We start from the raw sequence: 15,026 nt of genomic DNA, 5'->3' as shown, positions 1-15,026 counted from the left end.
GAGCTCCTGAAAACCTGCTGCAGATGGGAACTGTGTCCCACAAGGAACCAGCAGGGGCTGTGTCTGGGTGTCCCAGTAGGGAGAAGCTGTCTGAGAGCTCCATCAGGAACTGGAGACATGGACAGTGAAGGCCACAGGGGGATTTGTGACAAGGGCATGGAGGGACAGGACACAGGGAGTGGCTTCCCACTGCCAGAGGGCAGGGTTAGATGGGATTTTGGGAAGAAATTGTTCCTTGAGAGGGTGGGCAGGCCCTGGCACAGGTGCCCAGAGAAACTGTGGCTGCCCCTGGATCCCTGGCAGTGCCCAAGGCCAGGCTGGAGCACTCTGGGCTATTGGAAGGTGTCCCTGCCCATGGCAGGGAATTGGAAGTAGATGATATCTAAAGTTCCTTCCAACCCAAAGCATTCTGGCATTCACAGAAACTGCCTTTTATTTCAGCCTTGCACTGTTAATGTCTGTTCAGTCATCCCCCCTGCACAGAGCCATGGCAGGGCCACAGCAGCCCCGGAGGTTTGCCCCAGGGACTCAGGCTCAGCAAAGAGCTTCTCAAGCCCAGGGAAGCCCAGCAGCTCTCCAGAGCACAGCAACCTCCGAGCACAGGAATCACAGCCCAGATAATGGGATGGTAATTAATGACATTAATTAATTACACAGCCTCAGAAGGAAACACAGACCCACCCCACGTGACAAGAGTGTCTGACAGGACAGACACCCACTGTGAGCAAGGACATCACCACAGAGCCCTCCATCATCTCTAAGGAGGGGGAACACCTCCTGCACACATGCACTGCTCCAAGGGGATGGAAGGAGATCCCAGCACATCTGCAAAGCAGCCACACCACTGCTCCTCCTGACATCCAGATTAAAACAGCAGAGAGCACATCAACTGATAACACCAGCTACCAGGAAAGCTGTGGAATAACTTCCTTCCCTCTCCATCACCCAACTCTGTTCCTAAGGGATTCCAGCCAGAAGCCCCGTGCACAGCAGGACCTCCCCCTTCCACCTCTGGGCCAAAGGAGGTCAGTAAATAAACCCCAGCACCACCTATGACTTTATCTCCTGGTGCACAGCACAAGTGGCAGAAGAAGAGCTGCAAATCCAGAGATGGATTTCTCTGGAAAAAAACCCAAAGGCCAAGTTGCAGCTGCAGGACCCTGACCTGCTACAGCCCTGCCCACCCTGGAGCACCAGCAGCCCCTCGAGCTCCCTCACTGACTCTGCCTGTGTTTCATGTGTTTTCTTGAGAAAAGAATCCTGTCTTTCTTGAGCAAGTGTCAGAGATGATGAACTACGTCTCTCTATGGTCTGTTCCAGTGGTTAACAACTGTTAGAAACATGTGGTTAAGCTCTTTTTTATGCCACTAGCTTCCAGTCACTGATGTTTTCTTAAGTCTGTCTCTCTTCTGTAGTTATTCCCAGGAACTTGGTCTCCTCTTCCCTTCTGACTATTTACATACTCTGTGAAATGTTTACCTAACTGAAAATACCATTTTTGCTTGCTGACTTTTTATTCAGCATTAATATAATTTTCTGTGGTGGGTATTTTTTGGCATGTTCTTAAATATTGCAAATCATTAACAAGCTGGATTGTAGAATCACATTAAAAAAAATAAATCACCAAAGAATGGGCACATTTCCTGGCATTAACATTTAATTCTAAGACCTTTGACATATGTAACATATAAAATTTCTAATGATGAGTGGAAGAGAAGCTCAGCTAACTCCCCAGCAGTTCAGGGGGCAGGATTATAGAGGCAGGATAACCACAGGGCAGGGACAAATGCTCCTTAACGTGTCTCTCATACCAGCAGTCAGTAACAAATTGGATTTTAGCCAGCAGAACTGACATCTGTCCTGTGGAGAGTAAAACCATACAGCACTGCAGTCTGGTACCTTTGTGTAAGGTGCACAGAGGACACACCCAGGTAACTAATCCACTCTAAATGTAACTAATCCACAGTAAATTTAATGATGAGTGAGTTGTGCCCAGTGTAGGATTGTTAAATGGGGAAAAAAAAAAACAAAAACAGGCAGCAGCTGAAGGCAGCTGATTTCCAGCTCCTGCCTCTGAAAGCCTTGCCAGTTTGGGCTGTGTGTGCTGCCCCCTTTACTGGGAACACCTTTCCCTGCCCTGTCACCTGGCTCTGCCCCCACGTCACGACTGTTCTGCCAGCCAAGGGAAGGAACAACGCTGGGATTGTTCCTCATGGAGCAGCTTGACTTGGGCTGTCTGACTGACCCCCCGAGAAGCAGCAGCAAACCCAGCAGCCGAGCAAAGCCCTGGGCTCAGGCAGCCCTGCTCAGCTGTGTTTGCTCCCCACGAGGGGTGGCCTGGCCCGAGGCAGCCTTGGCTGCAGGAGCCACTCCGCGGTTGCTGTCAGCCCACGGAGCGTTCCCGGGGCCGCACCCTCCCTGGGATGTTTCATCAGCCACCCAGCCCTGCCAGACCATCCCAACGCATCCCAAAGAATTCCCCAGCAAAACAAGCTTCTGATTACCAAGGAACCAGGGGAAGCAAAGCCCCAGCAAACTCCTCAGCAATCCAAGCAGACTGCTTTAACTGTTGTTGGCTTCCCCCTTTCCCCAATGCCAGTGAGCAGAAAATACCCCTGGAACCTGGCGAGCCAGGGAGATTGCAGAGAGGAAAGTCCCTCCAGAAGGAGGAGAAAGCTCAGTGATCTGGCTTCAACTCAGGACATTTTATTCCAGCACTAGAGAGAAATCATCGCGGGGACCTCAGCTCGCTCGGGTTATCCAGCCAGGCTGCCAGCACGAACTAATGCAAAACTTGTGTGCTACTTCATCTCTGCAGGAAGTTTGCCACCCCCAGACGACTTCTTAGAGCTGGACTACTTCAAACAAGCCACATTTTAAGGGGAACTGCACTAACACAAGCACTGAATTAAGCACAAGTGCCAACCCTCTACATTCTGCCTAAACATATTGCGAGGGCTTCCACTGCAGAGAATTCCAGCCTAACTCTGCTTTCGGTCCCTCCTCATTTATTTATTTTAAATATCACTAATCTCTCTCTCTCTCTCTCTCTCTCAATCTCTCGTACGTCCTGGCTCGCTGGAGATCCATCACTTTGGGCATGAGTGATGGATATCATTAGTCTTGCATAGCTTAAGGAAATGGCAGCTGAAATATTTCACACTGAACATGCTTCACAGTTTGAAATAAACCCATAAGGAAAATCTGCCAGAACACCTCAATTGCCTGTTTTTTTTTGCAAACTGTAAAATAAACTTTGTCCTGAAAGCATAAGGAGGACTTCCCAGCTCTATTTTCCACAAATAAGACAAACTCTCCCTGCACAGCTCTGCTCTTTGCTGGGTGTTCTGCCCATTTATAGGAGAATTTTTTTGGGGGGTCATGAGTGCACAGAGCCTAACCTGTGGAATGCTTGCCTGTCCCAACCAGCTTTAAATGAGACCAGGAAGAGCCCTTGTATCCCAAACATTCTCCTACTGCAACACCCAAAATCTTGATGCAACTTGAAGTAACTTCACAGAAGAAAGCAGGAACAAACCTCACACCCTTCCAGAGCCAGTACAAGCCCCTGGGAGGATGGGGTGACACTGGTGGAGGCACAGTGGGGGAACAACAGGCACAAACAGCACTGTGGGGTCTGGGCTCACAGATGGCCTCGGGAGCTTGGGAGACTCAGGGTCTGCCCTGCTGGCAGCACAGAGCTGATTTGGGCTCCTCCTGCATCCCTGTGGGAGCACACAGTGCTGGGTCACTCAGCTCAGCCACGGCAGGAAGATGGAGCCCATATCCCATGACAGAATCAGGGATGCCATATCACATAGCAGGAGCAGGAATCCCATATCCCAAGGCAGGAAGATGGAGCCCATATCCCATGACAGACTCATGGAGCCCAATCCCCATGGGAGAATCATGGAGCCCATATCCCATGGCAGAATCAGGGAGCCCATATCCCATGGCAGAATCATGGAGCCCACATCCCATGGAGAATCATGGAGCCCACATCCCATGGCAGAATCATGGAGCCCACTTCCCACGGCAGAATCATGGAGCCCATTTCCCATGGAGAATCATGGAGCCCACATCCCATGGCAGAATCATGGAGCCCATATCCCATGGGAGAATCATGGAGCCCATTCCCCATGGCAGAATCATGGAGCCCATTCCCCATGGCAGAATCATGGAGCCCAATCCCTATGGCAGGAGCATGGAGCCCATATCCCATAGCAGAATCATGGAGCCCATATCCCACGGCAGAATCATGGAGCCCATTCCCCATGGCAGAATCATGGAGCCCATATCCCATGGAAGAATCATGGAGCCCATATCCCAAGGCAGGAAGATGGAGCCCACATCCCATGGCAGAATCATGGAGCCCATATCCCATGGAAGAATCATGGAGCCCATATCCCATGGCAGAATCATGGAGCCCAATCCCCATGGCAGGAGCATGGAACCCATATCCCATGGAAGAATCATGGAGCCCAATCCCTATGGCAGAAGCATGGAACCCATATCCCATGGCAGAATCATGGAGCCCATATCCCATGGCAGAATCACGGAGCCCACTCCCCACCAAACCGGCAAGTGCTGCGTAGGTGTGAGAAACAAGGAAGTCTGCAGACTCCCCAAAAGAAAAAAAAGAAGTGTAAGATCTCCTTGAGAGACAGAGGAATTAAAGAAAACCATAGCAACAAGTCAGTCCACCTACCCAAACCACCCACCCACCACCAGTTTCATTTGCTGACGCACTTCAAAAACAAGCTGGCTCCTACCCGCTCTGGAAGGTGAGCAAGCCCTGAGAGCTCATTAAATTCCCTTCTCAGCTACTCTTGTGTGCCTGCAGCTAGTGAGCAAGTGGGATATAAATAGAAGTTATATAACAGCGCTTTGTTGATTCCTGTGCTTACCAAAAAAAAAGGCAGCATGACCTTGTTTTGCTGAATAGCTTTGCCTCTGCCTGCTCCGGGAGGACTTTAATCCTGCTAGGGATCATCTTGAAAGTTTATGTTGGACCTGGATCCCATGGAGAGGAATTGGGAGAATTACTGATTTACCTCCCTGCTAGCTCCTTGCAGGACCAGGATCCCCGTGGAATGCTGAGAGGACTGCCACACAGGAGGTGGTACCCAACCATGAACACCTCGAGGCCACCAAGGCACAGCTGAACCCTGAGGTAGAGCCTCTTCTCATTTTTTTTCCACCTACACTGCTCAACCACACAGATGGGCACTTTAGAATCCAGCAGGAAACTTCCCTTTGGGAAAAAAGACTGGAGGATGTTCTGCTCCAGGAATACTGATGGCTCAAACACACCTCAGGAAGCAGCAGGAGCTGCAGCTCAGGAGCAAAGCCGAGGTGCTGTCGTCACCATCTCACCTCATCCAGCCGGTCTCACCTGGGCATCCCTGGGCCCTGAATAAAACCAGAATCTCCCCTGCAGGAAGGACTCCTCACACTGCATTATCAGGGGGGCTGGGCTGTTTTGAACGTGGTGGTATCCAACAGCTGAGGGACACTGAGACTTCACCATGCTAAACACATCAAAATATACAAGGAGAAGATGTCCCTTCAGAAAAGGACAAGATCTCTGCCCACAGTTGATGATGCAGATCCTTATCAATGTTTTTTACAATGTCATGTTCATGACACACTCAGAATTTAAAAAAAAAAAAAAAGGTGCATTTTACCTTGAGGAAAAACACATTAAACCAGTGAAAGACACAGGCAGGTGACTGTTTAACACGTGCCAAGAGATTGCTGGTTGTGCACTGGTTTCCTAAACAGGTACTATTAAAACAATGCACAAAGAGATATAACATCCTATATCACAGAATTCTGTCTGTTAGAAACAAAAAGAAAATTTAAGACTTGTTTTACCAATGATCAAAAATTTTCAAGTGCTATTAAGTTTAGTGACCCAAAGACATTCTTGCCTCTGCAGCCTTTGCCATTGCATACAATTGTCTGTGCTCACTGATATCTATGACTGCTGCAAATCTTGCAAGAAATAAATCTGATTTTAAGAGTCCAAACCACAAATTAAAGCACTATAGTGTCACTAAGCCAAGATTTTACCCCACCAGTACTCCTGTAATGTTTTGCAGAGTTTTGCCCCGGTTCTGCAGGGCAGTTGCAGCCACATTAAAAAAAGAAACAAAGTGTTCCTGCAACCAAATAGGACATTTTGGTCACAGTATTTCACAGTCAGTGCTACAATGAGCTTAAGGACATAAATTTCTCTTGAAGTCTCTGCTCTCTCAATCCCAAGGGCAGTGGCTGGTACCCCCCAGCTCTGGGCTTCCCTGGGTCCCCCAAGTGCCAGAAGCACAAAGAACTGCATAGCTCTGGATTCAATTCCTTTTGTGCATCAATCCTGCAATTATGTAATAACCATCAATCATCTCTGGACAGTCAGAGGCACAGAAAAGGAGACCACAATTCACTCTGGTGGAGTTTCCTCACTGGTGGCAACACACGAGGACAAAAGTTGAGAAACGTCAACTGAGTCCAAGTGCGGAGCAAGACCGGGCTGGGATGGGAGAGTTGTGTGAGTCCAGGCCAGAATTCCCTAGCAAACCTGACTGAGGAGGAGCTGGCTGCTGAGATTTCACCTGTGCCAGGGACAGCACAGCCACAGCCCCCAGCCCCAGGGGGAACCGGGATCCTCTGGGGAGGCTCAACCAACGAGCTCTGGGAGCTCAAACAGCTCAAAGCCTCAAGCTTTTTGCACTGTCTCATCTCAAAGGAGGCTCACACACCCTGGTGAGCTCCAAGCCATCACTCCACAGAGCACTGATTCACTCCTGCCATGCTGTGATGGAGGCACAACTCTCCAGTTCACCACCACCAGTTTACTGGTGATGTCTCGAGCCAGGGTGGCTCCTGGTCCTCATCCCACCCTCAGCTGCTTGGGGACAGAGCTGTGCAGCACATCCCACCATCATCCTCTGCAAAGAGCAGCAACTCTGCTCAGATGCCTTGAAGCCAGGAGCAAATCCCACTTCCTGAAAAAAATCACCTTTTCCTTGTGAGCCAGCTCCCACCACGCCATCCTCTGTGACTGCAGCCCCCCTGGGGGACAGCAGTGGCCAAAGGGGAACTGAGGCACCACCTCTCTCCCAAGTGGCAGAGGTGCATTGTGTCACCTTGGGGCAGCGCTCAAAAACTGCCTGGAACCACCAATGTCACCAACCTCATTTTACCTTCCCTGCTGAAGGCACCAACATGTGCGTGTGGGTAATTTGTCACGCAAGCTGACTTCGGAGAAGATCCCTAATTAAGGGAGCAGAGTCTCCATGGAGAGGTGTTATGTAAGGGACTTTACTTGCCATTAACTTGCACCGACCAAGGAAAGCCGAAACTCGGAGGTGAGGCAGAGTAGCGGCACACAGAATTTTTATTTAGCAGATGAGAGACGAGCGCTGCAGGACGAGTCCCCAGCAATTTCCTGCACTGTCACTCACTCTCTGCACCAGAGGAGAGCCCGGCCCTGCTGCCATGTGTGTGGGGAGGGACTGAGCGCTCACCCCTTACCAAGGAGACACCCTGAGTGCCCACAGCACCCAGCAGAGCATGCCTTGCTCTGGAGAAGGCAGCACCAGGACAGCAGCCAGGCACTGGCACTGGGGAGCAGGGCAGGCTCAGCCCTCACCCTCTGGAGCAGAGCTGGGGCACCCCCAGGGCTGCTCAGAACCGCTGAGCCAGCGCTCCCCAGGGGGATGCTCAGGGTTATATAAATTAATAAAGGGGTTGATGTAATTTGCAGCTCAGTGAGTCGCAGCATTTGTCAAGTTAATTTGTTGTCTGGTGCTGACCCCGTGGTTCGACCTCTGCTTCTGTCTCTGTGCAAACGAGGGCAGGCTTCCCACTGAAACCCAGGGCTCCTGCTGAGCCGGAGTGACAGCCACCACAAGGTCACCACCATCCTGCTCCCAAAGAACCTGACAGCGTTTCTAAGTTAATTCCAAAAGCTAAAGCCCAGAAAGTTTCCACCCAGAGAGCTGGAAGCGGGCAAAGACCTTCCCAGAAGAGCTAATTTGCCACATTCACATTCACCCCTGCAGCAAAACACGGAGCAGCGTGGGATTCAGGGTGCCACACAGCACCAGCTCAGCCTCCTTCCTGAGGTGAACCAGGAGCCTTTTCTCTTGTCCTGCTTCTCCCCCACATTCATTTTCTTAACAATACAATAAAAATCCCTCCTACCAATTACAATAAGGAACGTTTCGAGATTTGCTTTTCTGCTGGAGTTGGCAACCACCTACTTTGCCTACCCTTAATATTGGCCCTGCCTGCACCTAATGAAACAGCAACACCTATTGCAGTGATCCCTTCCCAGCATCATGGGGATCTGTTCTCCCACTGAAGCTCATGGGAGTTACCTGGGAACTCCCATTATTAACCATATTACAATCATCATGTGCAAGTTCCTGTGTGTTGGTACAAACCTTGTGCTGCACTCCAGGCGGAACCGATTTCCCGTGTGAAAACCTGGAGTTAAGAAAATGCCATGCAGGGGTGACACATTCCTGGCTTTGCTGCCAAAGAGCCTTTTTTACATAACCTGTCCCTATCCCACCACTTTCCTCTTCTCAAAGGCCTGCAGATAGAGGCAATTGAAGTTCAGTAGAAATTATTCAAACTGAGCACGGAACAAACTTGTTTGGAGCACTATCAATCAAAAGCTGCTAATAATAACAAAAAACAATTGTGAAATGAAGATAAACTCTGTTAGACCTCAAAGATAAAGCTGGCTGCTTTGGCTAGGTCAACTTCCCCAATGACAAATGCATCTGATGCAAAATGAATACAGTTATTAGTCCAGAAACTGGGGATGACTCTTCCACTGGCACTTACTGGAAACTGCAGAAGAAATGCAGAAAATCCACTCTGCAGGTTGCAGAGATTGCCAAGCCCTCCCTACCCACTCTGCAAAACTTATCAAAGAACATTAGAGAAAGACTGGGATAAAACACAAGGAAAAGTATCAGCTTAATTTTCCCAAGTGTATCTTGTTTCCATAAGCAGCCAAATTTTGCAGCGTGTTTTGTAAAAATGAATTCCTGCTAAGGGGAGACCATCACTTTTTTGCTGCACTCAGTAAATCTTCACTGTGCCACAGCCAAAGGCTGCTGCACAAAACCAATCAGCTTTGCAGATTAGCAAGTACCCACACGGCTCTCCTGAACAGCTGGGCTGCACCCAGGGCCCTCTGCATTGTGAGCCATTCTTCCTACGTGGAGACAGCAAAGCTTGGTGATGAGTTCAGGTCTCAGGACACCAGTTAAACCTGGCCATCACATCCCTCAGCAATTACCCTGGGAGACAGAGCCCTGAACTAATGATTTTACTGAAGAGCAAGCCTCCACCTTCGCTTTGACTCCCAGTGTGGAGCCAGCTGCTCTCCCAGAAGTTAAGCTTTGTGTTTGGTGTTCTCCCCATTGGAGCTCTCCTGGCTTGGCTCTCTCAAGCCCTGCTGAGAGCTCAGAGTCATGGGGACGTGCTGCTCCTGCCTGCCACAGGCCCCACGTGCTGGAGCCACTGCAGGGCACCAGAAAACTCCCTCCCTACCACCAGGAGTCTAACCAACGTGGAGGAAAGCCACAGAACACGTCTATGCACTGATGACACTCCTTTTTTGCTGTTTGCTACCAAGTCCATGGAGTGTTGCAGCACGGAATATCCACATCCCAACGGCTCCACGGGATATTTTCAATAACATCCCCTTCGTGCTTTGCATGCATGAGTAAGAGCTGCTGGGTGTGTCTGAGCCCTCAGAGCTCACAGCATTAGCTGTAGGCATCACAAGTCATTTGGTTCCTAAAACATTCTGTACTTAAAAGCAGCCCACACTCCACAGAGCCCCCTCCCAGCCCATCCCGCCAGAGCACGCACCCAGGGACTGCTGGCTGCCCGTCCTAGACACCTGCCAAGCACTTATTCCTGACTGGGAAAGCATGGAAAATAGCCACTCTGGGCTGTGGAATCACATCTGTAGAGGCTGGAGTGAGCAGGACCTGGCAGCAGTGCACGGCGTGGGGAAGATGCCCTGAGAGCCATCCATCACTCCTGACTGCAGGGCTGCTCCACAGCCTCCCAGCTCCTGCTCTCAGGCAGCAAATGCAAACTGAACGACCTCCCTTTTGGGCAAAAAGGTGTCTTTGGAGAGGGACTGCAGATTTTCCTGTTGGTTTTCAGTGGGTGAGCTAAGGAATCTGCTTCCAACACTGTGGGAAGTGACTCTGCTCAGTCCTTTAGCACTGAGGTCCAGCACAAGCAAAGGATCTCTCCACATGAGATTTGTTTTTCCTTCCAGCAGAACAGTGAGAGGTTACCTGAGGCTCCCTGGGAGCTGCAAGGATGAAAGCTCAGCTTCCTTTACATTAGAGAAGAGCAGGAAATTTAAAGGAGTGACTGTCCCCCAGGAATGTTAATCCTGTTCTTCACTTTAAGGTGACGCAGGATTTTCAACACTCAATTCCCACTTTATCCATTGCAAAGAAGTTTCATTCCAGAGCTTATACACAGGGGATTAATGAGGGCACTGATTACAGAGACAGAGTGAAGGAGCTCAGAGACATTCCCTGTTTTCTCAAGGGAAGTTTGCATGGACACAGGAGGTGCTGCTGTAGGGATCTAGTGTGTGTCTCAACCACAACAATCAGTTACAACTGGTCAGGACTCAGCCCCAGAGACTGACTGCAAACACAGCACGTGCAGAGCTAAACAAATAACACATCACAGATTCAATCATCTTTGTAAGCAAGTTTTGCTGTAAAAAGGTTTTACTTTCCATTTGGAAGAGTGTAAGAGCTCATTGGTGTGTTCATTAATCACACCAGGGATAATTTTCTTTTAGGGGAATCTAATCCTTATTGAAAACACAGAAAGAAAGAACAGGGAGCTGGAGAATGGGGGTGGTCTGGAGTTTACTATACACTTATGTAAAATTCCAGTCTGAAATTGAACAGCTCATTGTAAAAGTCTCTGAGCATGTTACACTTAAGTTATTTGTAAGAGCAGTCAATAACTTATCTACAAAGCTGTTTTATTACACATTCCTCTGTATTGCCCTGGGAAAACACCTCACGTACCCAGTGCCCGTGCAAACATTCAGTAAGTTCACTTTTGCATGGCAGACATTAATATTTCCCTTAATTACAGGTCAAAGATCATTCAGATAATTTCCCCTCCCGCCTCCTTAACCCTCTCAGATTTCCTGGAGTTCATAAAAACATTTCCCTTCCCGACATGGCTCAGTCACAAGATGGAGTTTTCCATTTCCCTACCTGTATCGTGGTGTTCCCACCTTCCAGCAGGGCAATGGCCAGCAGGATGCTCTCGTGGAAGACTCTGTCACTGGTGGCATTCATGATGAGATCTATGACCAGGTTGGAAGCACCTTCTTTATCCAGGTGGCACTGGACATCTGCCAGGCTCATCTCCCCTCGGCTCATGGAGCTGGACCCAGAGCTTCCTCCTGTAAAGGTGATCAGGACAAAGAGGATGGCACTGACCCCATGGGGATGGCAAGGCCAGGTGGACAGGGCTTGGAGCAACCTGAGATGGTGGAAGGGGTCCCTGCTCATGGCAGGGGGTGCAACAGGATGAGTTTTAAATTCCCTTTCTACCTAAACCATACTGTGATTTCATCAGTGACTTTTTTAGCAACGGCATCAAATTAAATAAACTTCACTGTACAACCAGCTTCAAATGGAATTTTTGCCCATTCTATCCCACCATCTCTGCAATACCATAAAATGGTTTCTATTAGAAATGGTTCATAATCTGACATCCTTATGGGCACATTTCCTAGATACTACTGCAAATATTAAACTGATCAGGATTTCTAAGGACATTTATTCAAAGCAACATCACAAACAAGCCAAGTCAAGGCAGACACTGAAGAGTACAAACAGCTCTGTCTGCTAGCTTTGCTCCCAGCTGCAGTCACCCACACGGACAGTTCTGCTTTCCTTGGGAGCGCGTAGACAAAACCGTGAGGGAAAACACCCCGATTCGATCCGTGGGGCGCTGACTGGTCAGGGATACACACCCCAGAGCGGGGCAGGGCGGCCTGGGGACGAGCAGAGCGTGTCCTACCTGCCGGGCCGGCCTTGCCGGGGCCGCCGGCGGCCAGGGGCCCGTTGCCGAAGGCGGTGAGGCTCTCGCGCCGGCCGGCCGCGCGCACGTTGCCGTAGTAGCGGTTCACCAAAACCTGCCTCAGGGCCTCGCCCTGCACAAAAAGAGCAGAGGGGAGTCACCACGGGAGCTCCAGGAACTGCCAACCACCCATGTTCACTGGCAGCAGGGATGCTGTTAGCAGCACCCTTCTTGTGAGGGAAGGGGAAATGAAACCCTGGAGAGTTGGAGAAATCCACTGAGCTGCTCCTGATGTGCTGGGGCAGGCTGGAGGGGTCTCATGAGGCTCAATAAGATTATGGGTTCCCCCATGCAGCACAGAGACAGCTGCAGTTCAGGTTTTGTGTACAGCTTTCTAGACAGATTTAATTTTCTGAGAGGTTTGCTTTAATTAAGTTCTATTGTCTTGGTCTCCAATGCAAAGGAGTTGCGTCTGTACAGCATCAACACAGAATCAACAGGTGGATTAGAGGAACACCAGAAATGGTTTTAAGGAACAATTTAACCTCCTCACACCTCTCCTGTTGGCCATCCCAACTCTGCAGGGCCATGATCTGCTGTCCCTCCACCAGCAGCTGACACAATCCATCACCTGCTGAGCAGAAACCCAAGCGATCCCACTGGATCCTGGCTCTTTGTTCCCTGCTGGAGTCACGCCAGCCCTCCCACCCCAGCACCCATCCCAGCACAGGGCAGGTCCTCTCATAACCCCAAATCCCGGAGCACCCAGAGCCCCAGCGTGAGCCAGCAGAGATCCAACACCTCCAGGTGGAACGTCACCCCACAGCTGCCACTTCAGCCTTCAAAGGAATTCCCTGGGATTTGGGGAGCTGACAAAGCTGGAGGCACTGCCAGCACACAAACACTGCACGGGGATTAAGGGATTTTTTAAGGTCTTTGTGCACAAAGGAGACCTGGGGATTTTTGTCACTCAGAGCTCCTGCCTTGCTAATGGCAGCGTGGTTACAGCAGCACCATCCCAGGACAGTGCTGCAGAGGGGAGGGAAGGGCTTTTCTGGGGATTCAGAAAATAAATAATAATAATTTTTTAAAAATACCAATCTAGCCAAAAATAATTTCATATTAAAAATATGTCCAATTAACTAAAGCATCTTATCTTTAGTTCCATAGTTGTCACCGATTTATTGATTTTCGGTTGTATTTCAAATGAAATTGGTTGTCTGAGTATAGATTCAAGATGTCATTTAATATGTTAGCTGTCATAAAAGTGAAGTCTAACTCTTTAAATTTTCACAGGAAGTCTTTAAAACACAAGTAAATGGAATTACATAAATGTGCATTAATTGGCTTGTACAGAACTCGAGCCCTGCTGCAGTCCCACTGATTTTATACACAGCTGGCACTCACAAAGGTCACTTCAAGAGATCCTTATACCCCAAAAAGAAAAAAAAAAGACAAAAGTCTGTCTGATAATCAAGTTCTTCACCAAATTTCAGAAATCATTTCCACAGGGAGAAGCCCAACACGTGCCTGAGCTGGTGAGGGGTGTCTGCCCTCCCCACAGGGCTGGGGCTCAAGTCAGGGCTCCCTGGCACCACAATCCAGCAGCTCAGAAATGGTTCCTGTGGATTCTCAGTGTGAAAGCTGCAGCATGGGAACTGCGTTCCATGGGATCAAACAGGGAGGGAGCAAGTGTCAGGGAACAGGATGCAAAATAAACACCAAGTCAGTGTTCCAACCAGCTGCTTCCAAAAGCTCCCAAACAACAGAAAAAAGGCAAACTCCTGTGGAAGCAAGAGTAGGAGGAGATGAGCACTTCTCCAAGGGGCATACGCTTCCCATCACCATCTGGGCCAAAGAGTGAACATGTGGGAGAGGCAAGAGACAGCTCAGGAGCTCCAGCAAACCCTGTCCTGGAGGAGCTCCTGCGACTGACAGCAACATGGGAGTGTTTGGGACACGAGGCAGTGCTTTATCCACCTCCCTGCTCCCAGTCTGGCAGGTGAGGGAGGCTACGTGACAGAACAAGGCCAAGCCAGACACAAAACACCCCTGAACTACATCTTCCTTGTACATGTGCACTGATTGGAAAGGCAACTTGACACCCAGATGGGCCCCAGGACACAAATGGCTACAAGGGAGCTCTCACAGCACCTTCTCCCTCCTCTGTTGAACTAACTGGCAGTCATCCTGTCAAATGGCATTTAAACCAAGGATTTTTACTACTTACTACAAAGATAACACATACTCAGCCTTGAGAACAGCTCCTCAGCAAACTCCACCTTGCCTGAGTTCAGGAGGGCAACCAAAGCTCTTGGAGCTGCTCCCAGATTCTCCTTTTGGCCCCTTGTGGAGCAGGAGGTGAATTCTATTCCAAAACAGTTGGGGTGAATGAAGACCTGAGCAGGACAGGCACCTCTGGTGTCTGCAGGTGTTGTGTATCCAAAACAAGACAAATCACCACAAAATACAGCAGGAACAAGTATCAAGCAGCTGTTTCTAGTCAGAGTGTGCTGATCCAGGTCTGGCAATACACAGTCACCAGCATTTCAAATTCTAACTGGGAATAAAAGCTTTGGTTCCTACAAATTTATCCAAACCCATGGTATCAGCTAACAAATATGAGTATGTGATCAAAGCAGAAGGGAGAAAAAATAAGTGGTATTTAAGAAATGTTCCAATTAATTCAGCTGCAGTGCTTGGCTCCAGAACAGTTCTTTAACCATCCTGTTAGTGCTGTGCACCACTTTGGCGAGGGCAGTGTGCAAACAAACATCAGATGTTTGGCAGTAACCAGAAAAATCAAATATGGTACCTAGGAAAAAAACCCAACAGCGTCCAGTTTCATCTGCATTCACACCAAGTGAAGTCAGAGTAAGTCACACAGAAACATAACTGTACAAGCATCAGCAATGCAGATGCAG

At 49.3% G+C, this 15,026-nt stretch overlaps 1 protein-coding gene across 1 annotated transcript in view; it reads right to left on the bottom strand.

Moving 5' to 3' along the window:
* Positions 1–15,026, bottom strand: part of ITPR1 (inositol 1,4,5-trisphosphate receptor type 1) — a 157,217-nt gene that overhangs the window by 43,519 nt on the left and 98,672 nt on the right. The window contains exons 42-43 of the mRNA XM_064433143.1: positions 12,103–12,235; positions 11,289–11,479 (exon numbers count right to left, since the gene is read on the bottom strand). Of these exons, the coding sequence (XP_064289213.1) occupies positions 11,289–11,479; positions 12,103–12,235 (324 nt within the window). The remainder of the gene's footprint in view (positions 1–11,288; positions 11,480–12,102; positions 12,236–15,026) is intronic.

Source organism: Passer domesticus, chromosome 9, assembly GCF_036417665.1.
Source record: "Passer domesticus isolate bPasDom1 chromosome 9, bPasDom1.hap1, whole genome shotgun sequence".
NCBI classification, from domain to species: Eukaryota; Metazoa; Chordata; class Aves; order Passeriformes; family Passeridae; genus Passer; species Passer domesticus.
Note: the sequence above shows the minus strand (reverse complement) of the source record. Positions and strands in the feature narration are given on the sequence as shown.